This window comes from Pseudopodoces humilis, chromosome 3 (genome assembly GCF_049639895.1).
Source record: "Pseudopodoces humilis isolate 2021_Gansu_Grassland_sample_001 chromosome 3, ASM4963989v1, whole genome shotgun sequence".
Lineage (NCBI taxonomy): Eukaryota > Metazoa > Chordata > Aves > Passeriformes > Paridae > Pseudopodoces > Pseudopodoces humilis.
This window is the reverse complement of record NC_142202.1, coordinates 845,844-872,786: the sequence shown is the minus strand read 5'-3', so window position 1 is coordinate 872,786 and position 26,943 is coordinate 845,844. Positions and strand designations below refer to the sequence as shown.

The window sequence follows — 26,943 nt, the reverse complement described above, 5'->3', positions numbered from 1 at the left end:
AATCGCATTCCCCACCCCTGGAAGCGTCCGAGGCCGGCGTTGGACGGCGCTTTAAGGGAGGTTTCCCTGCCCCTGGTCTTTAAGGTCCTTTCCAACCCAAACCATTCCGGGATTCCATGAAAGCCCGGTGTCATTCCGAGGGAAATCAGCCCGTCATGCTTCCCATTTCCCCAGTTTAGAAGGAAATTCCCCGAGCTGCAGCCGCTTCCCAGGGGAAGGAATTTCCAGGATCACCCCTCGTGGCTCCTCTGGTTTCCCATCTGTTCAGTGAATCCACGTAAAGAAGGTGATTGTGGAGTAGGTGTGATAAATTAAATTAATTCAGCTTTTTATTCAATTAGAGCAGCTTCTGAACAGCTTGGGGAAAAAAAAGGGATGAGGGTTGGGATTTGTCAGGACACCTCAAGCAACTGGAAAACCTCAGTGAATACACAATAAAGTTGTTCCTTTTAATAATAACTGGCTTTGTGTAATTTTTCTTGTTTCGCTGCCTTCCTCCTTCCGTTTGTCCCTCTGCAAAATCCCTGGGCTCCTCTCCTTGAGGATTCCCCTCCTTGGGAACAAACAGGGATAAAAACCACAGAAAAAGGTCAGATTTGGAAGCAGAATAAGCAGAATCCAAGCCTTTGCCTCTGGCCGCTTTTCATGGAGTGATTCCAAGGGTTTGGTGACAAATTAAGGATCTGCTCTGCCCAGAACCGACACGGAACGAGCCCTGCCCCAAGTTCATCCCGGGGGATACGAAAGGAGGAAGGGAACACAAAGTGATTAAACCAGGAATTATCTCCAATGTCTGGAAATGAGATCCACCACAAGCAAATGAGTTATAAAACCCAGGAAAAGCACCATTCCCAGCCAAGGTCTTTCCCAAATTCCCCACAAAAACCACACATTTGCACACAAGCCTTCGTTACAAAAGTAAATTTATTATGACCTCGCTTTTATAACTTTTTTTTTTTTTTTTTAATTCCTCATAACAATTTATAAATAACTCCTGGTCGTGGTTGCCACAGCTGGGGGTGAGTCTGGTGCTTGGGAAGGTACAAAAAGAGGGAGATTTTGGGAAGTTTGCTGGGACTACAGCACCATGGCCTGGGGATTCCCGAGGAGCAGCGGAGCCAGGCGCAGCAGCGCCCGCACGGGCACGTGCAGCCTCCGCAGCTTCAGCAGCAGCTCCGAGAAGTTCCTGCTCCCTAAAAACATCCAAAGCAAAGGAAACGGGTGTCAAAGTGACCGAAGGTTTGCCCAGGATTAGAGGGAGAAGCTCCAGGGAGGTGCCATCCCATGGATCCCTTTGCTGTGTGCTGGTTGGGAAGTGAAGCTCTGGAAGAGATCTCAAATCTCCTTTAGGAGAGATCCCAAATCCAGGAATGAGGAGAACACAGAGGAAAAGAACACCCAGAAGAGAGGTGTGTAACAGGCAACTGCCATCTTCCATGCCCAGGCACAGGAATCTGTGGCCAGCACAGGATTCCTGGGATAGGCCCCAGATCCCTCATGGATGTGGTGACATTCCCACCCCAGGCCCCAGGAAGGAACAGAGCTCCCAAAATGAAGATCCAGCTGCCTTCCTCTTCCCCGAGTAACCTCAGGACTGGTGTATTCCCAGGAGGACAAGGAAAAGCTGCCCAGTGCAAGGATCCAGGATTTCCCAGGATCCCAATTCCAGACTCACCTTCCAAGCCTCCAGCTGCCAGCTGCCCCGGCGTGGGCACCGAGTGGTAAATCAGGAAACACGCCAGCATGCTCAGCTGGGATTCCTCTGGAGCCCGCCCGCTCAGGTAGGAATGCAGGGACACGTCCCCTCCGGCTGCAAGGCACAAGGAATTCCTTTGCTGAGGTTTGGGAAGCAGGATTCCCACAGGGAAATCCCACAATGGAGTCTCCATTCCCCACAGAAGGTGGGAGGTTGTTTTCCCAGCTCCTTCCTCCTGCCGCGCTCACCGCTTGCTTTTGCTCCGGGAAAATTCTCCCCGTGCAAGATGAGGAAGGGATTTTCTCTGGGAAACATCACTTTTCCTGCTAAAAACACCCCCCACCACTCCAGGCAAACACAGTTCTCCAGGGAATGTTGCACACCAAACTGAAAACCCTTCCCTCATCAGTCTTCCACACTTCTGAGGCAAAAAATCAGCCTGGGTCAGCAAAGGCAAGAACCAGGTGAGCAGCAGGGGATGGAATGAGATGGGCTTTAAGGTCCCTTCCAACCCCAAATCATTCCAGGATTCCAACACTGGTTGGACTGGAGTTGCTCCTTACCTTGAAGCCACTGATCCAAGGTGTTATCTATGGTGCACTTCATCACCGGCAGGAATTCCGAGTTCATAAAGAGCCCTCGGGTTGGATTCCTGCTCATCCTCTCCTGGTGGCTCTGGGAGCTGAAGAATTCCAGCACCAGCTTCATCTGCCACAGCTCGAAGGTCTCGGACATTTCCCGCCTTTCCAGCCTCCTGACGGCCTGGCAGCGGGGAGAGCGGGAATTGGAGCAGGAGTGAAACAGGGAGGAAAGGACTCCTCCACCCCTGCCCTCCCTCCTCTGGAAAAGCACAGGGAACGGCCGCTCTTTGTCCCCTCAGAGACTGGGAAGAAGCGTTGTCCCCAACAGGAACAGGAGTTTCCTACCTGGTCGATGGCGATGTAGGTGGGCAGCATCTCCGGATTCTCCTGGGTCACGCACTCGTAAAGGATGGAGGAGAAAAGATCCAGGATTTCCTGTTTCTGAGGAAAGACAGGCACAACTCATCCCAGGTTCCTGCCCCCACTGAAGTTAATCCACGCAGTGGCATCACAGGAATTTGGGATAACTAAGGATACCACTCCATTTCTTCCTTGGGATAATTAAACTGGGTTTTATGCCCTCCCTTAAATACTTTTTTTTAAGAAATTCCATATAAAACACCTTCTGTGACTTCCTCTAAATGCTTCAGGGCTCTCTGGATTTGTTAAACACGTTCCTCAAGGAATGGGGCAAAAAAAATCCCAATGTCAAACCTACAGGAATCAGAGGATCGCCCTGGTATTACCCAACATCCTGCAGGATGTTCCCTGTTCCTGCTGATTGCAAGGCTAAATCCTGCTCTAGAGTTTAAGGCAGGTTTTCCCTAGTTTTTATCCATGGAAAAAGGGCTGGTCCACACCAACACTTCCTACCTGGCCCATGTTGGCAGTCGGTTTGCAAAAGTAGTCGGCGAAGGAAAAGAGAGCGGGATCAGAAGTGAAAGCGGAAATCGCTTCTGGCTGGGGGGGGAAAAAAAAAAAGGGATTAAAACACATTCCTAAAATGAACTTTTTGGATTTGTGCACAAAGATAACAACAGCTGATTTCCAAAGGGTCCAGAACACGAGGGAGAAAACCGGAACCCACACCAAAGGCTGGAATCCGTGTCTAAAGTTTGGACTCAATGATCTGAATGCTGGACTCAATATAAAGGCTGAACTAAATGATCTAAAACTCGGATTCAATGATCTAAAGGTTGGGTTCAATGATCTAAAGGCTGGGTTCAATGATCTAAAGGCTGGACTCAATCTAAAAGTTGGATTCCATGACCTAGAAGTTGGATTCCATAATCTGAAAGCTGGACTCCATGACCTGAAGGCTGGACTCCATGACCTGAAGGTTGGACTCCATGACCTGAAGGCTGGACTCCATGACCTGAAAGCTGGACTCCATGACCTGAAGGTTGGACTCCATGACCTGAAGGTTGGACTCCATGACCTGAAGGTTGGACTCCATGACCTGAAGGTTGGACTCCATGACCTGAAGGTTGCACTCCATGATCTGAAGGTTGCACTCCATGATCTGAAGGTTGCACTCCATGACCCTGGAGGGCTTTTTCACCCCAAATGATTCAATGATCAAGCACTTCATGGGCCGGAGGTATCCAACACTCGTGTCTGCCCACGGCAGATGCAGCCACACGCGGCTGTCCTGTGAAAGCCAGCAGAATTCCCTCCCTCAGGAGCGCTCCTGGCAGGAACCATCCCGGAGCGGTACCTTGAAGGCGCGCGCTTCGGAGCTGCGGTGGGTGACGGTCTCTGCCAGGAGGCTGCGCCAGCCCATGGGATCCTCCTTGTAGGAGAGCTGCCCAGCTCGGAGCTTCACGTACAGGATGCCACCCTTGGAAAGGATCGACCTGGAACGGCACAACGGGGCCCATTTATGGAACCGGCTCAAAGAGAGGAAATTCAGGCTGGATATTGGGAAGGAATTCTCCCCTGCGAGAGGGGCCCTGGCAGAGGCTGCCCAGAGAAGCTGTGGGTCCCTGCAAGTGTCCCAGGCCAGGCTGGACGGGGCTTGGAGCACCCTGGGGTAGTGGGAGGTGTCCCTGCCATGGCAGGGGGTGGCACTGGGTGACCCTTAAATCCAGCCTAAAGCACGCTGTACTAATGGACCGTGCTTCCTTTAATCCCTCCAGCTGACAAGAGGGTAATCAACGATTACACTCATTATCTTGGAGGTCTTTTCCAACCTAAATGACTCTGGGATTGATTAATGGCAAGTAAATGCCCTAAAAGCAGCACATTACTGAGCAAAGAGGCAGCTGGTTTCTCCTACCCCTCACTGGGGCGTGCAGAGATGAGAGCGATCGCTCCTCTGCCGCCCCCAGATCCTGTGTTCCGGTAAAATCTCTGGTTCCCACAGCTGCCCCCCGCGTTTCGAGCGCGTCACGAGGGCGGGTGGCGCTCTGTGACACGGGGTGACATGAGAAAAAGCCATTTCGCAGGGCAGTAACAGTCCCCAGCAGTCTGGGAAAGGTGACATCACCACCACTCAAAACCAAACCAAAACCATGAGTTGTAGCTGCTCTCCGCTGCCTCCATCCCACTGCCAGCCTCTGTGGGTTTTACTATCAGGTTTTCCCCGACCTTGTTTTTTTGCATGAATTATTCACCTCAATGGGTGAAACCCAACTCTGCAGTTTCTTTCTTCCCCCCCCTAAAGTGCTGTCAGATGCACAACAGTGACTTGATGAAACCCAGGTTTCTTTCTGAGCTGTGGGAGGGTTTAAAAAAAGCCAAGAAATAAGATTACTACGAGGTCACGATTCAGTTGAGCATTAAAAAAACACTTACTGGAGATGAGCCGTTCCCTTGCTTAGATCTATTAATAATTCCCAGTACCGGGGGCCCTTCACTCTGATCTGTCAATAAAAACATTTCATTACTAAACATAACCAGAATCATTGTTAAGAGGTTTCCACTGGGTTTATTTTTTTGAGCTGTTTTATAGTGTTGCCCATGCAGAAAATTCAGGGGCAGGTTTGTGTCTCCTGCTGCATCAGATCTCGGAGGATCTTGATCAAGACAGGAGACAGAGAATTGTCTTTGGAATCGTAAGGGGACAATGTCCTCCAGAGTCAGGCTAAGGAATCAAAACCCATCAGAGACCTCAGCTCTTGAGATCTGTGACACAAAATCCAGGTGATTTTCCATTAAAGCAGAGATTTCCTCTACCTGCTTCAGCAAGTGGAGCTCTGGGAGAAGTGTGGGTGCCATCAGCTCCTCGGTGGCCTCCCCGTACCACTGCGTGCCCTGCGAAACGTCACAGGAGCCACAGGTTAGGGAACACGGAGAACTCTTTGGCAGAACCACACCAGCACCTCCTCCCCCTAAAAATTTCAAGAACTCCATCCTGAGCATCTCCCTCCTCCCACATAAAATAAATCCCGCAGAAAGGACTCTTCCCTGATGGAAGCACCCAGGAGAAACACCAAGTTGCTCATCTCAGAACTAGGAGAAGGCTTGGAAACCCTCTGTGCCTTTGGAAATCCTCCTGAAGAGGGAGAAGCACCTGAGTCAGCCAGGACACCCTTCCTTGCCTGTTTGAAGCCCCTGGTGACTCTCCCTGTCCTCCCTTCTGCTCTCCAGGTGCCACCAAAGCACACCTGAGGTGTCAGCGGGTTGAGCCCAATTTATCTTTTTTGTGCAGAATTCACCTCGTCTCCACCACGGCTTGAAACCACACCCAAGACTGGAGGCCACTGCCAATGAAAACTGGGATAAATCCCAGAGTTTGCTCATCCCACAGCTCCTCAGGGCCCCCCAGCCACGTTACCTTGTAGGTGACCTCTATGAGGGCGTAGCAGGGGGTGTTGGAATCCACGTCCACGGGAGTGAGGAGCCTGGGCTCGGCCGCCAGCACGTACAGGTGACGCAGAGCCTGCAGGTGGTACCTGGGGTGGGAACCAGGAGCTCAGCATTCCCAGGGCTGGGAATCATCCCAGACACCCAATTCCACACCCAAACACAGCTCCTGTAGCCGTGGTATTGGTTAATTAACAGAACAGGGCTTCATGGAGCAGAACGAAAAGGGATTAAGGGTCATAAATGGACAGTTCTTTGATGAAAAACTTTCCAGCTGAGCAAACTGGAGCAGCCACATCACAGGAGCACAGCATTTTTTAAATGGAGAACCTCCAAAAGTTGTTTTTTGATAGAAATCCATCTTTTTGGTAGACAATCCATGTCTTTTGCAAGAAGATGGTTCAGCTGGAGGAAATGGGACCTCCAAGAAAGCCTTACCGATTGTCCGTGCTGTGAACGGGGAAGTGAGGGTACAGAGCACAGAGGAGAGCAGCAATGGAGGAGTTGGAAGTACTCAGGGAATATCTGTAGGAAAAAAAAAACATTATCCTTTAGTTTTCCTTCTGAAAAACACAGGAGGCCAAATTGGTGGGATGAGGAATTTCCAAAAGTGCATGGAGACAAGACTTTCTCTTCCAACAGAAGACACCTGGGAAAATGGAGACAAGGGGAAATGGAGGAAATGGAAGCAAAGGAGATCTGGCCTTGGAGAAGGCCCATTACCTTCCTCCTCCCAGGAAGAGGAGCCCCAAAGCCATGTGGTGAGCCAGGTGGAAGCCGTAGTTCATCTCTCCCCCCGTCTTCTTGTGCATGAAACGGCAAAGCTGGAGCACCTTGAGGTTTCCAGAGCCGGCCATGACCATGGCCAGGGCCAGGAGCAGGACGCTCAGGCACGTCTCCAGGTTATAGTGACCTGTCTTCAAGCACAACAGAGAGGTTTCATCACAATTCCATGGCCAACAGCACGTTCCTGGCGGGATGATCCACCGCTTTCTACCCCGGAGCTTGGAAACCACATTCCCCAGCAGGAGGGAGAGCCAAGTCCTTCAATGATTCCCAGCCCTGCCACGTCCTATGTGTCATGTGCAATCCAGGAAATTAAAAGGGCTGGGCTTGTTCCCGTTGAGGTTTTGCTGAGGGCCACACAAAGCCATCTTTTTGCTGGAAGAGAACTTGGAAAAACTTACTATGGATGCTGTCGGAGCCGACAAACACTTCAGGAAATCCGTGGCGTATTTGTACTAGGAAGAAGAGAAATGCCCAATGATTATGGATCCAAAAGGTGAGTGACAGCTCCCTGGGAAGGGAATGGAATGAAATAACGCTCCCCTTACCAGGCACTGAAATGCTGCCAGGTTTTCCGACCCAGCAAAGCGAAATCCCAGGGATAAACACGCTCCGGCGATGATGTAGACGTGAGCTTGCCTAAGGAACAACATAAACAGGAAATGACTAAATGTCCCTCTTCTCCTCATCTGAATGCACAGCACAAACTCCTTCATCCCTTAAAAATAAAAGGGAAGACTCATCCTTTATGGGATGTCCCGTGTAACGGAACTCTCCTTTACAGGAGGGTAAAATTCCCTAGGAGGAGATTTTTGGGATGTTACTCACGCCAGCGTTTCCAAGCTCAGGTCTTCGGAGGAAGGCAGCTCTGTTGCATGGAGAGAGATAATGTTCTCCCTTATGATCTGCAAAAAAACAGGAAAGGAAAATAAATCCATGGGAAAGCTGATGCCTAACTGAAACTCTGGCCATCAGGAGTTGGAAAGGGACACCAAGCGGGTCTAAGGGAAGGAAGAGCTGTTTCCTCTCCCAACAGAGACCATCAGCATCCTGTAGCTCTCATAGGTATTGAGCTCATTTGGTTGTAAAAACTCCACACAATATCTTGGAATATCACTGATTCCACTGTTGGGAAGTCACTCCCAATGCTCAACTCCACGCAGCAGTTTTGGACCTGGCAACGCAGGGGAAAGTTTAATCCCTTCCTTTCCCTGACATCATTTTGTGTCTGGAACAATCCCACCCCTCCTCAAGCATCTCCCTTCCAGCCCCTGGAGCTCCTAAAATCCAGGGGTCCTATGGAACAGTCACCTCTGTCACGTTAATGCTCATTTCCCTGTGCTCCTAACGTGACTATGGAAAGATCCACACGGAAAACAATCCAGGGAGGAGTAAAACCGGGAAGCAAGCACACCACACGTAAACAAACACCTACCTGAGGCACATTGCTGTTGACCCACTTGGAATTGGGCAGGATGTCATCCCACAAAATCAGGCATCGAGCCAGGGTCTGGAAAAAGGGAGAAAACCAGATCCTGAGGGAGGAAATTTATCTACGGAATTGGGAAAAGCTATAAAAATACACCTAAAAAATGAATGTAACATTCCCCATAAATTGTGTCGTTCATCTACTTTTCCCTAAATTCTGTCTCCATGACAAGGAAGCTGCCACACTACAAGGAGGAATTGTTGGAAGGAGTGAGTTTGGCTGGGAAGCAAAGGATTCTGGATGATGGGCTGGAATTCTTAAACATCGTTGAAATAGACTGAGGAATGAACCCAAGGGAAATCTTACCCTCAACAGAAGGAATTCTGGCTTGACAAAGTCCAGCAGATACATGGTGTCTGGTGCTTTGAGCCAGTCAGCAATGGATCTGCAGGACACGGCAAAGGAAAAGGGTTTCCAGGTCACATTCCAGCAATTCCAAACCTCAGCAGAGCCAAGGCCAGGGCACTTTAACCCTGCAGGGATTCCCAGGTCAGTACCTGTTGTTGGTCTTCAGGTAGATCATGGCAAGTGCCAGAGTGGCCCCTGGACACGTCACGTCCACGTTGATGGTGTCTCCTTCCTGGGAAAACACAGGGAACACTTCCCACAGCTTCACTCGGAAGGGAATGATGCTCCCAAAGTCATGGAGACACCTCCCAGACTTCCAACTTCAGTGAGGCAGCACTGGCAGCACGTACCTTGATCTGGTAACTGGGGGATTTGTGCTTCTCCCTGTGCATTCCCGCCTGGAATCTCCGGTGTCCCCCCACCATGTACTGGTAGAGCTGCTCGGGAACGTTGAGGTCTGACATCCCAATCAGGTTACTGCCATGCTAAGGAATGGGAGGAAGGAAGGAAGAGCATGGAAGTGCCCTCCTCTAGGAGGAAAACCCACAGGCAGGCAGGATGGAACAGCTCTTGGAATGCCATCCCAATGGATAACGAATCTCCTAATTGCAGCTGACTTACCCCAAGGCACACCATTCCCAAGGCCAGCCCTGAAGCCAGGGAATAGGACTCTCTGTCCGTGCAATATTCCATTTCTGGGCCGGGAGGACGCCCTGGAGAAACCAAACCAGCAAAATTCACCTTTGAAAATTCCAGCTTATTGCTTAATTCCTACCAAAAGGAGAAAAAGAAAATATCATCTGTCCCTCCTTAGGGAAGTCCCCAATGGAATGACAAGGAACTGGCAGCTCATCCATGCACTCCCAAATAGCAGCTCCCTCCTAAATGTTATGGTTGGAGTTTGGAGCCACGGTGACAATGCCAAGTCTAACTGAGGGTACTTTAATATCCCAAACCAATCCAAACGCTGCTGCTAAAAAAAGGATTGCGCAGATCCGATTCCCAGAAACGCAACAATTTCATCCTTAAAACTGACCCCATTCCCTGCTTAATAAACCACACAGTCTCCAAATATAGTCCCACATAAACATGGAGCAAAAGCTGCTACAAATTAACTCAGAATGAGGGCACAAGTGAGATCGTAAATCTGCTGTTCACATCAGCTCCTAAGGCCCAGTGGTTAAAAACCCTTCAAATTCCAAGCAGGGCAATTTAGGATACCAAATTTCCAGGTGGAAGAAGGAGGAACAGTAATGATGCCGCCACATTTCTTTTCCTAAATCCAGTGGCTTTCCTTTTTCACGCTGCACGAGCTGCCAGGAGGGACAGTGAGGTTTGGAAAACGTGAGGGGAGCGCCGCGGTGAGAAGGTGCCGACGTTACATCTCCCGACTCCCCGCTGCGCGTGGCGGCCGTCCCGGCCCTTATCCCGTTCTTCCGGTGTCGGCACCCACCTATCTCAGCCAGCAGCACCTCGGCGGTGTGCCTGTGGGCAGTGCCCTGGTAGACCAGGCCTATTCCCACCACGGCAGCCACCTGGACGTTGTGGGGCACATCCAGCTCGGTGGAGGTGGGCGGCAGCAGGGCGGGGATGTGGATGCTCAGCAGGCGGGTGATGGCCATGTCCATGGTGCCCAGCTTGGCGGCGGAGACGCCGAGCAGGAGCCCGATACTCGTCATCTCGTGGCCCTGGGAGAGGGGATAAGGAGCACTGAGGCACGGCCAGGAACGGGAAAACCCCTGTCCCAGTGTTCCAGTGGCCTATCCCAGCGAGCCCTGAGCAGGGTGGAACGGTCTGGAGGTGAAACTGCTGGGAATCTTTGAACGGAAATGAAGTTTCCTCATCCCACGGAATCCCAGAATGTTTAGGATTGGAAGGGACCTCTGGAGATCATCCAGTCCATCCCCCCTGCTCACTCAGAGCAGGTGACACAGGAATGCATCCAGGTGGGTTTGGAATGGAGTTCCTTCAGAGGCTCCATGCCCTCCCTGGACAGCCCTTCTCCGCCGCTCCCACGGAAAGAAGTCCCTCCTGACGCTGAGAGAGGATCCTTCCGACCCAAACCATGACCGTAACGAAGCAACCCCGACTCTCTCCCACACCAGGAAATTTCCAACCCAAAAGCTCGAAGGAACCTGCTGGATTTTCCTTCCTCGTTTTGCCTAAAGAATCCAACCCCACCGCGACCTGGCTCTGGGACGTGCCACAAGGTCTCACCTTCGTTAGGTAGTCGTGGATGTTGAGGGTGGCCAGCTTGGTGAGGTGCCCGTTGAGGCCCAGGGCCATGAGGAAGCCCGCGTACTCATTGGCCAGCTCGGCGATTTTGGGCTTGTTGTAGACGATCCAGGCGGAGTCGATCTGGGAAGCGGGAGCGATCTTCAGGCCGGCGGCCACCCCGTTGTGGAAGCTGGCCCAGCAGGCCATGTTGGGGGGCACGTCGATGTTGCCGCTGTTCAGATCCACCGTGGTGTTCCTGGGAGGAGCACGGCCTGCCACGGGAGAGGGGAGAACAGCAGTCAGGAAAAGCCAAGCTCTTCATGCCGTGCCAAGTGAGGGAACAGCTCCGATCCAAGAACGTTCAGGAATGTCAGGACAGCCCTCTGCAGGATCTCCATCCTGTATGACCCCAGCACTGACCAGCTTAGGCCATTTTTCCACTTCTCTCTCCTTCTGTACCTGATAAAAGGTCTCAGGGCTTGATTAACACTGGCCCTGACCATCCCAGAAGGATCTTCCACCCTTCCAGGTGGCAGATTCCAAGCCCAAAGGAGCTGCTTCCTCACAAAACCCACACTAGCGCCCTGAAATTCTTGGTGGAGAAGATGCTATAAAAATCCCAGTCACGGGATAACAGCTGGAATTCAGTCCATCCGGCTCTGGGATGGAGCCCCTGACCAACGTACCGGTGAGGTTCAGCTTTGGGATGGGCAGCTGCTCCGTTGGCACGGGATGGTAGGAGAACAGTGTGAACATTCCTCGTCCAACCGGGAGCGCCATGGTTCGCTGGCACAGCTGCAGCAACCTGGTGGGGAGGTGAATCCAAACCCACATGGAAAATTTTCCCAAATATAAACAAACCTACAAACACTTCCCTCCTTGTGACTCCTTCCTTCCTTCTCCTTTGGAGCCAAACCTTTGGTCCTTACAAGGTTCATCCCCGAGATACCTTCTAGCCGTTTTTCCCTTAAAGCTGGATCCATAAACGCGTTCCAAGGACGCTTCCCATCCGTGTCAGAAGTGAGGGGAGAGGAGAAAGCCAAGCAAAGGTGGCTGCCCTGTGGGATCCTGCTATGAGTGGTGATAACACCGAGTAATAACCCACGCACAGAGGTGATGAGGTGCTTCCAAGAATGCCGACCACAACTCTCTGTGATTTAGTCTGGAAACACTTTCTAGACTCGTTAGATTACTCAGCTCCCTAGGTCAGACTCGGAGCATGCTGCATGGTGATGGTGTTCTCAGGCTGGCTTTTTAAAGAAGGGGTTTTTAAACCCCCGCTCCTCAAAAAAGTGAGTAAAGAAGCAGGACAGGGATAACCGAGGCCACTGGGCACAGGTTTCAAAGGAATGGGATGGGACAGCGGATGTGCTTTCTGTGGAATTCCAAGGTCCCCTGACTCAAGACCAGCCTATCACAAAGAGTTCTCCAGCTTTAGGCAGGGCATGGATGGTTTGGTCTCTACAGAGAAGGTCCTGCTTATATTTCACATTTTTTGGGCAGAAGAAAGTGCTACAAAATCCCTTCAACCCCATCCGTGTGCTGCTTGGAGTCCACACTAAGTGTCCTTCCCAAGGGCCCCCAACTCCAAGACAGCAGAGCTTTCTTTTCTTTTGGAGATATCCACGGAACTCCAAAGACTTGGATTATGATTTTTTTTAAAAAAAATTAGATGCTGAAGCTCCAAAAATATCCCCACAACCTTTTAGCTGAACGAACTACTGGGAAATAGAAACAGCTGGAAATGTAGAAAGTTCCAAGGCCACACTGGATGGGGCTTGGAGCAACCTGGGATAGTGGAAGGTGTCCATGGCCATGGCAGAGGTTGGAATGAGATGGGCTTTAAGGTCCTTCCAAACCTAACCCAAGGTATTCCATGCTTCCAGGATTCCTTGCCTGTTTTCCTTCTCCTCGATGTACTCGTGGTCGCTGGCTTCCGGCATCTGCACCACGTTGACCCGGACGGGCCGGGCGCTCTGGAGGAGCCTCCGCACCTCCTGCACCCTCAGGTCCTCGCTCCAGATCAGGGACATCACCTCCTCGTTCATGTCGTTCATGCCATCCTCGTCCTCCTCCGACTCGGCTGCCGACGCAATATCCGAGGACAGCACCGTGCCCACGGACTGCAAGGGAGAGGGAGAGGGAAATTCCGGGTCAGGAAGGCACCACATCCTGAACTCACCCAGCACAGTGATGGGTCTGTGTGCAGAAGGGGTGGACACACCGATGTCACAGCATTCCCACGCTCCTTACGGGAATTCAAAGGCCTGGAGGATCTCCAAACAAGGAAATCAAATACTTTTGCACAACCAAATGGGAAAAATAACTGAAGAGGAGAGGAGATGACACCTCAAATACATTGAGGAGGTGACGTGTGACGAAGCTCCTGTCCTTCCAAAACCCTTCCCTGTTCCAGAGCAGTCATAGGAAGGGGTTTCCTTTCCCTGCCTGCTCAGCCCAGTTTGTGATTAGCCCAGTTTGTGACCAGCCCAGCCAGAGCTGCTGTTGTGCACATTCTGCTCCAAACCCTGCGTTATTTTTCGAAGCGTCGGCCTTTTCACACATCCATTTGGATTCCCTCCACGACCACCTTGGAAAAGCGAATTACCCATTAAAACAAACAGCCTGCACAGCAGAAAATCCCAAAATTCCTCACCATCAGTCAACTTGGGGTTGACCACAGCACCAGGATGGTTTTGGAACTTCCACACATGACCAGAAAAGCACCAAGGCTTAGGAGCACTCTTGGAAAAACCTTTTTCCAAGGAATGCTTTTCTAAAACTCTGCTCTTCTGTTTGCTCTCATCACACAGGGGATGATGAAGGGAGCAGATCTTCCTGTGGTTCTCTGGGAACACGTGGCCCCAGGAAGGCAAGTGAATGAAGAGCTGATGAATGAAACCCAATTTCTGCTGGTAAATCCGCGCTCCATCTCAACGCGCGACTGCACCACCCAGAGCAGCAGCGTCCGTTCTGAAACAGGAAACTCCACCCTGCCCTCCCCAGAAATGACAAACAATTTGGGGTTTGAAGCTCACTTTGGCCTTTTAAGGTCACATCAATTCGAGGCATTCTTATAAAGTCAGTGATAAGATCAAATCTATCATCGTTTTCGACGATTCGTGAGGGTTTCGGTTGGGCACAGCTTCCACCGACAGCAAACAAAGAGGATTTTTCATGTGGTGGCAGGTGGGGTTTGACCTGGGGTTAATTAACCTTTCTGCCAAATTAATTACAGTTTTGATGTGCAATTAGTCATAAAGCCTTTGCTGTAGACAACTGGAATAACTTTAATATCCTTTCCAAAGCTGAGACAGCAAAACAGGATCTTGACCAAGATGGGCTTGAGATTCCAAATCCCAATTCCTGGCTTTGGAAAAGGCTCCAACCTTCTGCCACAAAGGGATTTTATGTCAGCTTTACAAAGATTTTTGGCTCCCAACAAAGCAAATTTCAGTGAGATGCAATTCCTTGGGATGCTGGTGATTGCCACCATCAGAAGAAAATGCTGAAGAGACAAACACCACACTGGTTTTTAAATCATTTTACCTCAGGATAAAAATAACTAAAACCTTTTTTTGGGGGAAAAAAAGAGAAATATGGCAAGTGTACTTCCAAATCCAGCTCTTCTAGTGGAAAGGAGGATGCTGGCCATGCCAACACAAGGAGCCACAGACAAATACCCACTTCCTTCTCCTTCTGCCGTGGTTTTTGATGGCAGAGGCTCAGGAGAAAGCACCAAAGGGTGGGAAGAGGAGGAATCCAACAGCTCTGGAGGCAAAACTTTTGCCTGAGTTTTAAAATGTGATTTATCTTGAGTTTTGCCAGCTACCCATGATTATCCATCCCCGCTGGATGTTGGTTTTCACACCAAAACCCTTGTACGTGCAAAGCCTCCGTTTTGTCGCCCTCGGTTTGGGAATTAAGCTGGAAATTCCTGAGGCAGGTGCTCTGCCCAAACCCTGGGATTGGGGAATCCCTTTGTGGCCATACTCACGGATTTTCCCTTCTGCAGGCTCCCTTCCCAGGCCTGCTTGGACAAATCCTGGCGGCCGATGAGGAGGCAGACGGCCTCCGGCCAGTCTGAGGCCGGCTGCTCCCGGCACTGGTAGATGGCATCTCGGATGGGAAGCGCCACGCCAAAGGGAAGAGATTCCAGATCCCTCAAGGTGAAACCTGAAAATTAAGGAGGGGAAAACCCCCCCCCCAAAAAAAGTGTTATCAATCCCAGACAAAGAGTGTTTCCTGTTATCCGAGCACATGGTTATTTGGGAACATTGTTGTTCCGCTCTTACCAACACTGGTCATCCAAAGGACCAACTTTTCAGCCAGGCTGGAAACAGAAGTGCTGGATTTGAAACTGCACCTGGAAAATTAAGGAGAAGCCAATAAATGCTCATCCAGAAGTCAGCAGGAAGTCACCAACTCAATCAAACAACAGCGAAAGCCTCCATACCGGCTGTCATCCTGCTCCATCTGCTGCTTCCGTTGGCCTATGAAAGACAAGGCTGTGTTAATTCCATGTTTTCCAGGCTGGAGGCACTCCCAGGATGGAGCCAAAGCATCCTTACCTGACGTGATCTTGTACAAATAATGGGAGGCTTCGTTCAGCACGGCGCTCTCGTCCCCAAGGATATACAGGGCCACACTCTGGGGAGGAGAGACACCAAAAAAAAGTCATTTTGGGGTTGATATTCCTTTGCTTCCCAGAAAAACAGGCAGGAAATAACTGGAATACAACCTCAGAAGTGGGGCAGGTGTATTGTGAGGAGAAGGAGACCGAAACAACCAAAAACTTCTAAGCTTTAAATTTCGGGGGGGAAAAAAAATCCACCCTGAAACAATGCACTGAACTTTCCCTCTGGAGATTGCTCCAGTGATAAAAGATAAATATCTTCCCAAGGGAAAAACGTGTTCCCAGTTATCCTTCCTGTGCTTCTCACATTCCATTTCTCCTGCAGGACACACACACTGTCTGTAGACACCCTTTTCCTCTTGGTTCCCTCCACATCTTGGATATTTTGGGAAGGTTCCAAGTGAAAAGCTGAAAATCCAAGGGAACTGTCACTCTATTTTGACAATTCTGGGAAAAAACTTGCATCCAGGTAAAATGATTTTTGTGGGCTTTATGAAGATCTTTCAACTCTGAGCTCTGCAAGGGCAGATCAGGCAGAGAGAGGAGGAAAATAGATCCTGGCTTTTTTTTTATTCCCTGCTTTTTTCTCCTTAGGCACCTCTGCTCCCAGTTGGAAGGGTTTTCCCACCAATGAGTAAGGAAGTGATGCTGACCAGGAGATGCCTCCAGCGCTCACAGGACTAAGTATTGATGTTGGGGCATGCCCAAGGAGAAAACTGGGGAATTCTCATCCCCAAAATCCAGATACCACCATCATTACTTTGCACAAACCACAGGAAAACACAGAAGAACATCCTTCCCGCCTGGAAAATCCATCCAGTACGTGAATACCTCTGTTATTTCACCTTCCTTTAGGGATGTTTCACTCCCAGGAAGTTCAGCAGCTGGGGCAATCCCTGCCCACAGGGCAGCGCTGCCAGAACAAGGCACATTCCCTGTATTCCCTGTCCCCCAGGACTCACCAGTACCACCAGTTTGCTCCTTTCACAGATCCCTGGTAAGTAGGGATAAGGCTGCACTCCCTCTCCCTTCAGGCAGGAACTCAGCCACTGGAAGATGCTTGGAGGCTCAGCAGAAAAAAAGGAGGGGTGGAGCATGAAACCTGTTTGGACTTAAGATGAACAGCAAAGACCATGAGCTCCAGGGAAAAGGCACGAGAATTCCTCACCATTCCCAATTCCTCCAGTATTTCCTTCAACGACAAAAATCCAGCATGTACACCCCCTGAAATGTTACAGATCCCTCCTGTCAGGTGGGGTTTCATGACAGGAATGAAAGCTCAAGGCATCTCCTTAAGGAAGAAAAATTATCTCAAAGGAATAAGCAGGGGGTAATCCTCCAGAACGAGGGGAATGTGAAAAAAACAAAGGGAATATCCAAATATCACGGAACAGCCAAAGGCTTAAACTCACCCTGGTCAATTATGCAGGTCTGCCTGGAGGTTTTGACAAGTGCTGGGTAGTCCCTGTAGTAATAATCCATGTAAGCTTCCAGTTTTAAATCCCTGGAACGAGAGAAGGGAGTCACAGACTGAGGAAAAGCCATTCCAACCTCCCAGATGCCACCTCTGGGCACCTGCTGCTACTGGGGAAGAATCTGGAGCCATGGAAAAGACAGGAAAGGTTTGAAATATTCCTTTCCTTCAAATACAGGGCGAGTTTGCTCCAGTTTGGGCAATCCCATCAAAAGAAATGGTTTTCCAGTGGGAATACCTGGCCAGCTGAACCAGGAGAACCACGAGGGAGCGGAGCCCTTCTCCCATCAGACTGTTCAGTTTGAGCTCCTCGTAGATAAGGTGGAGAACAAAGAAAATGGCAGGAATGTGGGAGAAGAGGAGGGTGGAGGAATCCAAACTGAGGCTCTGGGAAAAGTCATCCTTGGAAGCAGAAACATCCAGAGGGTCCAGGCGCAGAGCTTTGGCAACGGGATGAGACTCGAAATTCCTGTGGTAGTCAGAGCTCAGGAGATATTCCCAGTCCTAGAACAAAGAAACAACAGAGGATCCATGGTGAACGTAATTTCCAGAAAGGTAATTCCAAAGCACTGTTAGAGAGGAATTTTTTCCCTAAAAACCAAGCCAATATATAACTCAGGGAACAATTTCTTACCTCATCTGACCCAGTTTCCGACGGCCTTGCCTTCTTTGGAGCAATGACTGGGGAGAGCGATCCTTCAAAATCGAGCTGCAACAAATTAAAAAAAAAAAAAGGAAATAAAACTAAAAGTAACAAATAGGAAAAGAAAATGAAATAGAAGCAGCTCAGGAGTGAAGGTTTCCTAGGTGAATCACAACACCTGAGCTCCAACCAAGTGGGACATGATGTGACTTGAGGTACTTCTGGATTTGCTGAACCAACCCCAGAAATTCCAAATCCTCTTTAAGGAACGACAATCTGAGTTGTGACCTGTGCTTCAACTCAGAATCAATTTAATAGAGATGAGATGAACCAAATTTCCTGCAGCAGAGTGAGGTGTGAGCTGGACTCAAATCCTCACCGTTTCTTTTCACAGTAAGCACCTTGTCAGCCTCATGATAAATGAGCCTTGTACCCTCGTGACAAACACAGAGTAAAGCAGGACTGGAAATTAGAAGTGAGGAATGAATTTGCTCACGTTCCGTGTCCAGGAGAGCCTCTCAGTGTTGTAACCCATCATGTTCATCAGACAGGTGACAAATAAATTCCACTCCGAGTGGTAGCTGGGCCCTCCCGGGGCGTTGTAGGCGTTGTACCACTTCACCAACATCTGCACAGCAGTTTCCTTGGGCAGGATGGTTTTCACCCCCTGCAGGCATCTTTTCACTGGTGGGAAAGAAGGAGACAGTCCATCAGCTCTGGATTCCTGGGATTTGCCTCATCAGTGGTGGAAAACCCCACAGGTTCCTCTTGCTGGACTTGTTTCCAACTCTAAACAAAGCCACAAAACTCCCAATGGCTCTTCCTTGAGCTGGGCACAAATCCTCCAGTTTGGAACAAAAATAAGGAAAAATGCTCCTTTTTTTGCTCATTACTGAAACCAGTCTGAACTGGCATCTCAGCCCTTCCCCAAGGAAAGCAAAAAGCCACCTAAAGCTTTGGAATCCTACCTAACTCCGAGGTGGCGATTTCAGGAATACTGATCCGGACCATGGTGTTATTGCTGAGCTCCTGGAAAACCCAACAAAAGTGGAGACAAATCAGGAAATGCATCAAGTGCAGGCAGAGTCCTTTTCTATCAACTCAGAACTCCTTAGTGGGTGAAGATATTCCCACATCCTGCCTCTTGCTACAGTAAGACGTGGAATTCAGGCACCAGCTCTGTGAAACACTGGAAATCTTGGAATTAACTGGAAATAATCTTGGTTACCAAAAGCGTAGCCCCAAATGACAGGGAAATACCTACTAAAGTTACTCTGTTGTGGACAGGATCCCTCAGAGCTTGGATGAAAGTCCCAAGCTGCTGGAAAGTGCAGTCCTCAACATAGGGGGAGTCGTGGAGCTTGGAAGAATCCCTTAATTCCGGAACCGGTGACAAAAGCACGCTCTGCAAAGTGGGGAAAATGAGCCCTTTTTAGAGTTCAAATCAAACTGGAATTCAGAACTAAAGTGGATCTGAGCTGAAATTGTTGGGTTTAAAGTACTAACGAGAATCTTGGAAACAACTGAAAGTCTCTCCAATCCCTGCCTTGGAAGTTTTATGGCAAGCAGAAATAAATGAACAGGGCGGCACCACAAAAGTCTTCTTTAAACACGGTTTATTCAGGGGATTTACAGAACAAGAAGGAAAGATTCAACTCCAAAAAGGCACCTTGGAAGTTAAAAAACCACCAATCATTACAACAAAAGGAATATTTCCTTATTTCTTACCTCTTCCAGGGGCCCCAGGTGCTTGTTCAGAGGCTTGGATGGAGTACTGACACTATCCAAGGGAGTGCTTGGCCGAGGCATTGGGTTGGACATCGTCAGGGATGGAGCAGGAAGCCCGGGAATAAAAACCTTTCCCACCTTTTTGGTGGAAAAGGGAAAGGGAAAAAAAGTTCAGTTTTTCTCTGAAAAGAACCCCCAGAAAAATGATTTAATGAATGCCACGGATGCTTCACAAGTCCCTTTCCAGCACTGCACATAAGTTAGGGATGGAAAAGGTGTCGCTCACCCGAACCACTCCGGAATAAAGCACCAGATTCCCGCTGCCTTCCAGAACCAGCAGAGTGTCAATTCCCTGGAATATTCAAGCAGCACATTCAGCTCCTTGTGTTCCATTAAGGAGGCACCAGCTGGATGACAAGGACATTCCACAGGTTAACAATACCTCCACCGGAGCCGCGTCCTTTGCTGGAATATTGGTGACAGATCCAAAGATCAGCTGCGATTTATCGTTGCTCTCTTGGAATTTTACACACCTAGGGATTAGGGAGAACAGGAAAGGTAAAAGGTTTGTCCTGGGTTTTGTTACAGAAAGAAAACACAGACTTCCAACAGTGCAGTGCTTTTTTTTCCTGTGGGTTTTGTGGCTCTTTCCTCTTTTACCCAGCTTTGCCCAAAATAAATCAACTTCTTTTTAATTTTCTAGTTAATTAAAACCCCTGATGTACTTCCAGCTGGGAATTTCTGGAGTGCTTCTCCTGGTTCACCTGTCCCCAAGGAATGCTCACCTCAGCTGGAGCTGGGATTCCACTAAAAAGCACAGGAATTTCTGCCCACAGAGGTCGGTGGAAATGAACACTTTGGATGCCTGGGAATTCTTCTCTCTGGAAAAGAGACACAAGGACCAGGTTAGAACCTGCTTTGCTTTGGAGACTTCATGAAACCATTCAGAAAGCCTGGGATAACACACCAGGGAAAACTGCTCTCTGCAAGGGAGCCAGGCACTTAGAGGGAATCATTTCCCAAAAAAATCAGGGAGTGCAAGTCCATGAATTGACTCTGAGATGGCTCCAATTGCGGAAAAACCACCCAAATAAGCTGTGATTTCACTTGAATTCCTGCTTCCCACCTCCCATCCCAAGAAAACCAACTCACCTCATGTTAGGGACCGTTTCTGTCCACAGGTGGTCGATGCAGAGCTCAGGAACGATCGGCTCTGTCTCCGGCACGAGGAAGGAGTCGTTGGCTACGGAATTGGGGGAATGGGTAACGCTGGGTCTCCTCGGGGACTGGGCACTGCTGGAGAAGTTGAACCTCTGCACTCCAGAGAAGGAATGGACTCCCAGGGCTGGGGAATGGGAGCGGCTGCGGGCAGAGACAGGACACGGATCAGAAGGAGAGCCTCAAAATCACGGAAAAATCAGACGCTGATGCGGCCAAAATGCGGATCCTCAAAATCAGGAGAATCCCAGGGAGCTCATCCACTGACTTTAAATCCCAACCAAACCCCAAACCAGGAACTAGCTCACTGTTGATTTCCCTTTGTTCTCTAGCACAGGAAAACAATTCTCTAATTATTTTCCAGGCATCTCTGTTGGAATGCAACAGATGAGATTTCCAAAGGATTTCAGATGGTTCATTCCATGAAAAATCCCTCCCAACCTCTTCCCTCTAATTTCTTTAGAGAAGCCAGCCCAAAACACCCCTGGGACTCAAACAGCCTGCAGACATTCCTTGATCCACGACAGAGCAGCCTCCTTGGCTCTGGCACAGGCATTATCCTCCTGTGCTGTCGGGATAACACTGTGCTGTCGGGAAATTCCGAGGGAATTTCAGGTGCTGCACCACGAGAGGCACCTGAGCCTTGGACGGAAAGACAGAGAGCAAAACACATCCAGGGGATTCCATAGGTCCCATCCTTGGGGATTTGCTGTGGGTGCCCACCTCAAAGCAGCCATGTTGGAGATGGTGGGAGAGCGGGATTGCAGGTTGGGAGAGGAGCCGGATCTGCTCTGGCTGTGGATGGACGAGTAGTTCTGGAAAGGGGAGCCCCCAGGGGACTCTCCTTTGGAGAGGCTCCGGAGGTGAGCAGTCAGGGAGCTGCTGGTGGCCATGTGCTGGGGGGTGCCCCCCTGCTCTGGGAATTTCAGCACCAGGCTCTGCTCCTAGGAGGAAAACCAACGGCATGTGGGCAAGGACAGCCAGGGAGAGGCTTTTCCAACAGCTTTTCCCAGCGGTTACGTGTTACAAATTCACGCTCAGCCTACAGAGTTAATCCCATCGACCCTGCTCTTCCACTCCCACAGGAACTGCTCCAATGGTTTTCACAAAATCACAGGATTTGGTTGGAAAAGACCTTAATGCCCAGCCAGCTCCACCCCCTGCCATGAGAACACCTTCCCCTATCCCAGGCTGCTCCAAGCACTGTCCAGCCTGGAACAATTCCAGGGATGGAGCAGCCACAGATTCTCTGGGAATCCCAATACTCATTGTCAAAGTTTCCACGGCACTGAGTTACTTCCCACTTTTCTTAAACCTTCTGGTTAATAATGTGATCCACGACCATCACCACCACGTGATCTCCCTGCTCCAGACAAATCCATGGAAAAAACTTCTTAAAAAACCAACAGAACCAGCCCCACCCAACATCTTCCTCTTAGAAATGAAACAAACCCCAGGTGTTCCTAACAGATAGAAGGGCATGGAAACAGCCATTTTCCAGGGATCTGCATTCCCCAGGGAATGAAGCGTACCTCTGGCTTGACTCTGCGGAGGGCCCAGACCGTGTGTAAGCTCTGCACAGTGTCGTAGGTCATCACGATGGAAGGGTCAGCGCTGAGGAACACGATCCTCAGCGTGTGGTCGGCCACGTACTGCACCCGGGACGATCCGAACACTCCTGGAAAATGGGGATGCGTGCCAAAGGATAAGCTCCACAAGGATGCCGTCAGTGTTTCCCACGCTCTCTTCCTTCCACAACTGGAAGGAATTCCAGCTGTCCCCCGTGCAGCATCCCTGCTCACGCCGCCCCTCTAACTGCATCCTTGGAAGTGACTCCTCCCGGGTGTTGTGATACAGGGAACGCTCCAGGGACACGCTGGGATTTGCTGCCACCCTGAGGGACTCCAGTGACATCCAACATACCTCCAGACTTCCACACCAGAGGGGTGATCTCGTCCAAGGGGTGCAGCATGCTGAACATCGTCGGCAAAGGCTCCCTAGGGAAAAGCCGGACAAATCAGAGCCTGGAATGGGACAGCAGGGACACAGATTCCATCTCCAAAAGCTCCTTGGGCTGACTGAGTAGGCTCAGCTTCTCAGAGCTCTCTTCCTAATCCAGCTCTTCCAAGGACTAGAGAATCCCAGGGGAAAATCCAAGAGAGAGGATTAAAGATGCTCATTGTCCAACTGCTTCCTCAGGGATCCACAGGGGGCTTCCACAGGAGCCTCACCCAGCAGGGAATGGGATCCCACCCAGCAGGGAATGGGATCCTCAGCCAACAGGGAATGGGATCCCACCCAGCAGGGAATGGGATCCCACACAGCAGGGAATGGGATCCTCAGCCAACAGGGAATGGGATCCCACACAACAGGGAATGAGATCCCACCCAGCAGGGAATGGGATCTCCACCCAGTAGGGAAATGGGATCCTCAGCCAACAGGGAATGGGATCCTGCAGCTGAAACTGTCTTGATGCTAATCCCTCAGAGACTCTCCCAGTTGTCCACGACAGCCTGGAATCAATTCCCAGGACAAACCTTAATGGGATCAGGCAGCTGCTTCCCAGATCCTGTTCCCAGGACCAGCATTCCCAAATAGTTTTTAACACTCAGCTTTCAATGTGCTCACTCAGAGTCACTGGAATGGGATAAAAAGACTGGAGGAGTCACATCGATAAAATCCCAGACTGGTTTGGGTTGGAAGGGACTTTAAAATGATCCCATCCCACCCCCTGCCACAGGCAGGGACACTTCCACTATCCCAGGTTGCTGCAAGCCCCATCCAAGCTGCCCTTGAACACTTCCAGGGATCCAGGGGCAGCCACAGCTTCCTCCTCTTCCACCCAATTTCACCTTTTCCAATCAGAAACACGCGGATCTTTCGCCACTGGCCTCCAACTCCTCCACTCCTTATTAGATTATCCAACAGGAAACCACCCAAATCCCTCATCCCTTACCTGGGTGGACTTGGAGGCACCTCATGGGAAGAACTGCTGCGCTCAAATAACAACCCGTATTTGGTTGGCCAAACATTTGCGACCTAGAAAGAAAAATTACAGATTTACAGGGGGAAAAAAAAAACCTAACCACCTGCTGTATTCATTATGTTTGAGGGTTTTGCAGGAAAATAAGATGTACAGGCTTTTTATGGAGAGCTGGGGAATGTAAATGTGGACAAAAAGGTTCCAAATGTGGACAAAAAGCAAGGCAGAATTACCTGGAAAGGCAGAGCAGCGATGTAATCCTTCCCCTCCATGCTGTGCACGTTTATGCAGGAATTCTGCAAAATGCAGATACATTTCTCCACTATTTCCTCACTGCCTGAAACTGGAAAGGAAGGAAGAAAACAATTACACAGAGTGAAGTTTTTCACTCTGTTTCAGACATCCTTTAGGCACAAAAAGTAAATTCTGACATTTCAGTGAATGAGCTCATGGAGTGTGTCCAGAGAAGGGAATGCAGCTGGGAAGGGGATGGAAAACAAGGAATGGCTGAGAAAGCTCAGCCTGGAGAAAAGGAGGCTCAGGGAAGACCTGGCTCTGCACAACTCCCTGACAGGAGGGTGCAGCCAGGTGGGGGTGAGGCTCTGCTTCCAGGGAACAAGGGACAGGATGAGAGAGAACAGCCCCAAGATGCACCAGGGGAGATTCAGGGTGGATACTGAGAAAATTTCTTCCCCAAAAGGGTGTCCAGCCAGGCACAGGGCCATAAAAGCCACGTGGATGTGGCACTTGGGGACGTGGTTTTGCGGTGGCCTTGGCAACAGCTGGACTCGGCGGCCTCCGAGGGCTTTCCCAACCTAAACAATTCCATGATTCCAAGCCAAGGGAGCTGAGCTCTGAGCATCTGCCCAGCAGCACAAGAAACAGGACACTCACCATCAGCTTTTTCCGATTTTTCCTGGGGGATAGTGAAGTCACACCACAAAGCCTGAAAGCCAACACAGCATCATCAGTTCTCCAGAACGAGCTGCTGCTCCCACACAACGTCACCTTCCCGTGTTCCCCCGAACAACCCCACCCCAAAACACGGTCCGGACAGGGTCTGTGGATTCCCTCAGTGCCTCTTTCCCACGTTTCCACACCTGCAGGACGGGGCTGTCGACGGTGAATGCCTTGTACACGGCGGATGCTTGGCTTCTGCTGCCCTTGCTCCAGATGACCACGTTGCTGGCCACGTACAGCTCCTCGTCGTAGTCCACCTCCTCCCCGACATCACTGATGCCTTTCCTCAGCTGCCAGCTTTCCTGGAAAACAGGGGTTTGTCAAAGAAAAGCCGCAACACCCTCGGGTGTGATGAGTTTGGCCAGCACAGAGAAGCTGTGGCTGCTCCTGGATCCCTGGAAGTGTCCCAGGCCAGCTTGGATGGGGCTTGGAGCAATCCAGGATAGCGGAAGGTGTCCCTGCCCATGGCAGGGGGTGGAATGGTGGAATGAGATGATCCCTTCCAACCCAAAAAACCCTGTCATTCCAAGGTAAAGGGCCATCAGGATCCATTTAGATTTATTTTGATGGAAGCCAGGGAGGAAAGGGTACGGGAGACCCTTCATGCAGTTCTGAGATTCAGAGTGAACCCCCCTGCTCCCTAAACCCCTCCTCAGCGAGGAGCTGGGATGCGGATGCATCCAATCTTAGGCTCGATCTCCACCAGAGCCGAGGGTGTTCACCTGGAGAAGCCTCCAAGGAGACCTTAAAACCCCTTCCAGTGCTGAAGGGGCTCCAGGAGAGCTGGAGTGGGACTTGGACCCGAGTCTGGATTGACAGCACACGGGGAAATGGCTTCCCACTGCCAGAGGGCAGGGTCGGATGGGATATTGGATGGAATTCTTCACGGGGAGGGCGGTGAGGCCCTGGCAAAGGCTGCCCCATCCCTGCAAGCCCAGGCCGGGCTGGAGGAGCCTTGGAGCAGCCTGGAAGGTGCCCCAGCCCACGGCGGCGGGAGGGAACCGGATGGGCTTTAAGTTCCCTTCCCTCCCAACTCCCCTGGAATTCCCGGCTCAGGAAGGCTCGTACCCGGTGCCGGTCGTGGATCGTGACCTCTCGGAGCGAGCCCACGAGCCCCGCGGCGCCGTCGGAGGAGCAGAGCTCCGGCGCGGGCTGGAGCCGCCGCAGCTGCAGGCTCAGGGCGCTCGGGTGCCGCCGGCTCTGCTCGCGGCCCCGCGGCGCGAACTCCTGCAGGTCGCCGGCCGCAATCATCGTCGCCCTCTCGTCACAGTGGTCCGACATGGGGCCCCGATATCCACATTATTTCCGGGACGCTCCGGCGGCTCCCGCGGGCACCGGGACGCGCGGGCAGCGCCACCGGCGGCCCCTCACGCGGGCGCGGCCATCTTGGCGCTCCCGCCCTGCCCCGCGCGCGCGCGCTCCGCCATGGCCGCGCCTCACGGGGCGCCCGCGGAATCCTGCCGGGAATCCTGCTGGGAATTCTGCGGGAATGCAGCTCCTCCCGGCACTTCCTGAGGGGAAACTTGCCCCCAAGTGCCGTTTTAGTGCCACAGGCCCGCCGAGCGGTGCCGGGCGGCAGTGGTTGGTGACTGCTGTCCTCCTGTGGCGGTTTCCGTCATGGATGGCCCAGCACACGGCCTGGGGTTGTCCTAGATTGTGTCTAAACTGACGGAAAGTGCGTTTTACTGGGAAAAAAATCTTCCCTGTGAGGGTGGTGAGGCACTGGAAGAGTTGCCCAGAGCAGCTGTGGCTGCCCCATCCCTGGAAGTGTTCCAGGCCAGTTTGGAGCAGCCTGGGATAGGGGAAGGTGTCCAAACCCATGGCAAGGAACTGGATCGTGTTTAAGGTTCTTTCCCACCCAAATCATCCTGGAATTCCATGGTAAAGAACAACCAGAATCCGTGTAGAGTGATCTTTATAGAAACCAGGGGTGTAAAAAAGGGGAAAGAGAGAGTGAGAATGAGCCCCCTTGTCTCCTAAAGTCCTTCTCAGAGAGGAGGTGGGATGGAGATGGCTCCAACCTTAGGCTCAATCTCCATCAGAATTGGGAGTGTTCACCTGGAAAAGAAAAGCCTCCAGGGAAACCTTAGAGCCCCTTCCAGTGCCTGAAGGGGCTCCAGGAAATAAAGGAAGAAAGAATTCAGTGCTGACACTGTCTTTTTTTTTGTTGTTGTTATGTCTCCTTGAACTGGAACAAGGATGTTTGTCCCAGAAAAGCCCTGCCCTACTTCTGCATGGCCCTTTCTCCAGTCACATCTTGTTCATTTCCCTGGCATTTAGTACCAGCAATCCCTGTCCGTTATTCCCAACAATCCCTGTCCGTTATTCCCAACAATCCCTGTCCGTTATTCCCAGCAATCCCTGTCCGGTTCCACGG

The 26,943-nt window shown here is 50.9% G+C and overlaps 1 protein-coding gene across 1 annotated transcript; it reads right to left on the bottom strand.

Annotated features, from left to right (window-relative positions):
* Nucleotides 1–940: 940 nt before the first annotated feature.
* Nucleotides 941–25,946, bottom strand: ANAPC1 (anaphase promoting complex subunit 1). The gene is made up of 47 exons (XM_014254710.2): nucleotides 25,635–25,946; nucleotides 24,707–24,868; nucleotides 24,501–24,552; nucleotides 23,840–23,949; nucleotides 23,580–23,662; nucleotides 22,547–22,620; nucleotides 22,156–22,301; nucleotides 21,347–21,567; nucleotides 20,558–20,767; nucleotides 20,191–20,286; nucleotides 19,848–19,938; nucleotides 19,692–19,757; nucleotides 19,406–19,543; nucleotides 18,942–19,082; nucleotides 18,646–18,706; nucleotides 18,174–18,361; nucleotides 17,669–17,743; nucleotides 17,273–17,538; nucleotides 16,973–17,064; nucleotides 16,523–16,671; nucleotides 15,496–15,574; nucleotides 15,381–15,417; nucleotides 15,220–15,290; nucleotides 14,922–15,100; nucleotides 12,821–13,047; nucleotides 11,611–11,729; nucleotides 10,925–11,196; nucleotides 10,161–10,395; nucleotides 9,329–9,420; nucleotides 9,058–9,192; nucleotides 8,857–8,939; nucleotides 8,666–8,744; nucleotides 8,306–8,380; nucleotides 7,699–7,775; nucleotides 7,419–7,509; nucleotides 7,272–7,325; nucleotides 6,808–7,001; nucleotides 6,523–6,609; nucleotides 6,056–6,173; nucleotides 5,455–5,532; nucleotides 5,074–5,141; nucleotides 3,995–4,133; nucleotides 3,151–3,237; nucleotides 2,623–2,718; nucleotides 2,260–2,458; nucleotides 1,676–1,810; nucleotides 941–1,193 (listed from the first exon to the last, which is right to left on the bottom strand). Exons 1-47 carry the CDS (start codon nucleotides 25,845–25,847, stop codon nucleotides 1,078–1,080), a joined length of 5,856 nt encoding a protein of 1,951 aa, XP_014110185.2. The 5' UTR covers nucleotides 25,848–25,946; the 3' UTR covers nucleotides 941–1,077.
* Nucleotides 25,947–26,943: the final 997 nt, after the last annotated feature.

Excerpts from the sequence above, each read along its gene's own strand:
- ANAPC1 (XM_014254710.2), bottom strand. The coding sequence starts at position 25,847 with ATGTCGGACCACTGTGACGAGAGGGCGACGATGATTGCGGCCGGCGAC. Across the intron at positions 17,539-17,668 it reads CGGAAACTGGGTCAGATGAG|GACTGGGAATATCTCCTGAG; the intron begins GTAAGAAATTGT and ends TCTTTGTTCTAG. Across the intron at positions 5,533-6,055 it reads TCATAGAGGTCACCTACAAG|GGCACGCAGTGGTACGGGGA; the intron begins GTAACGTGGCTG and ends GACGTTTCGCAG.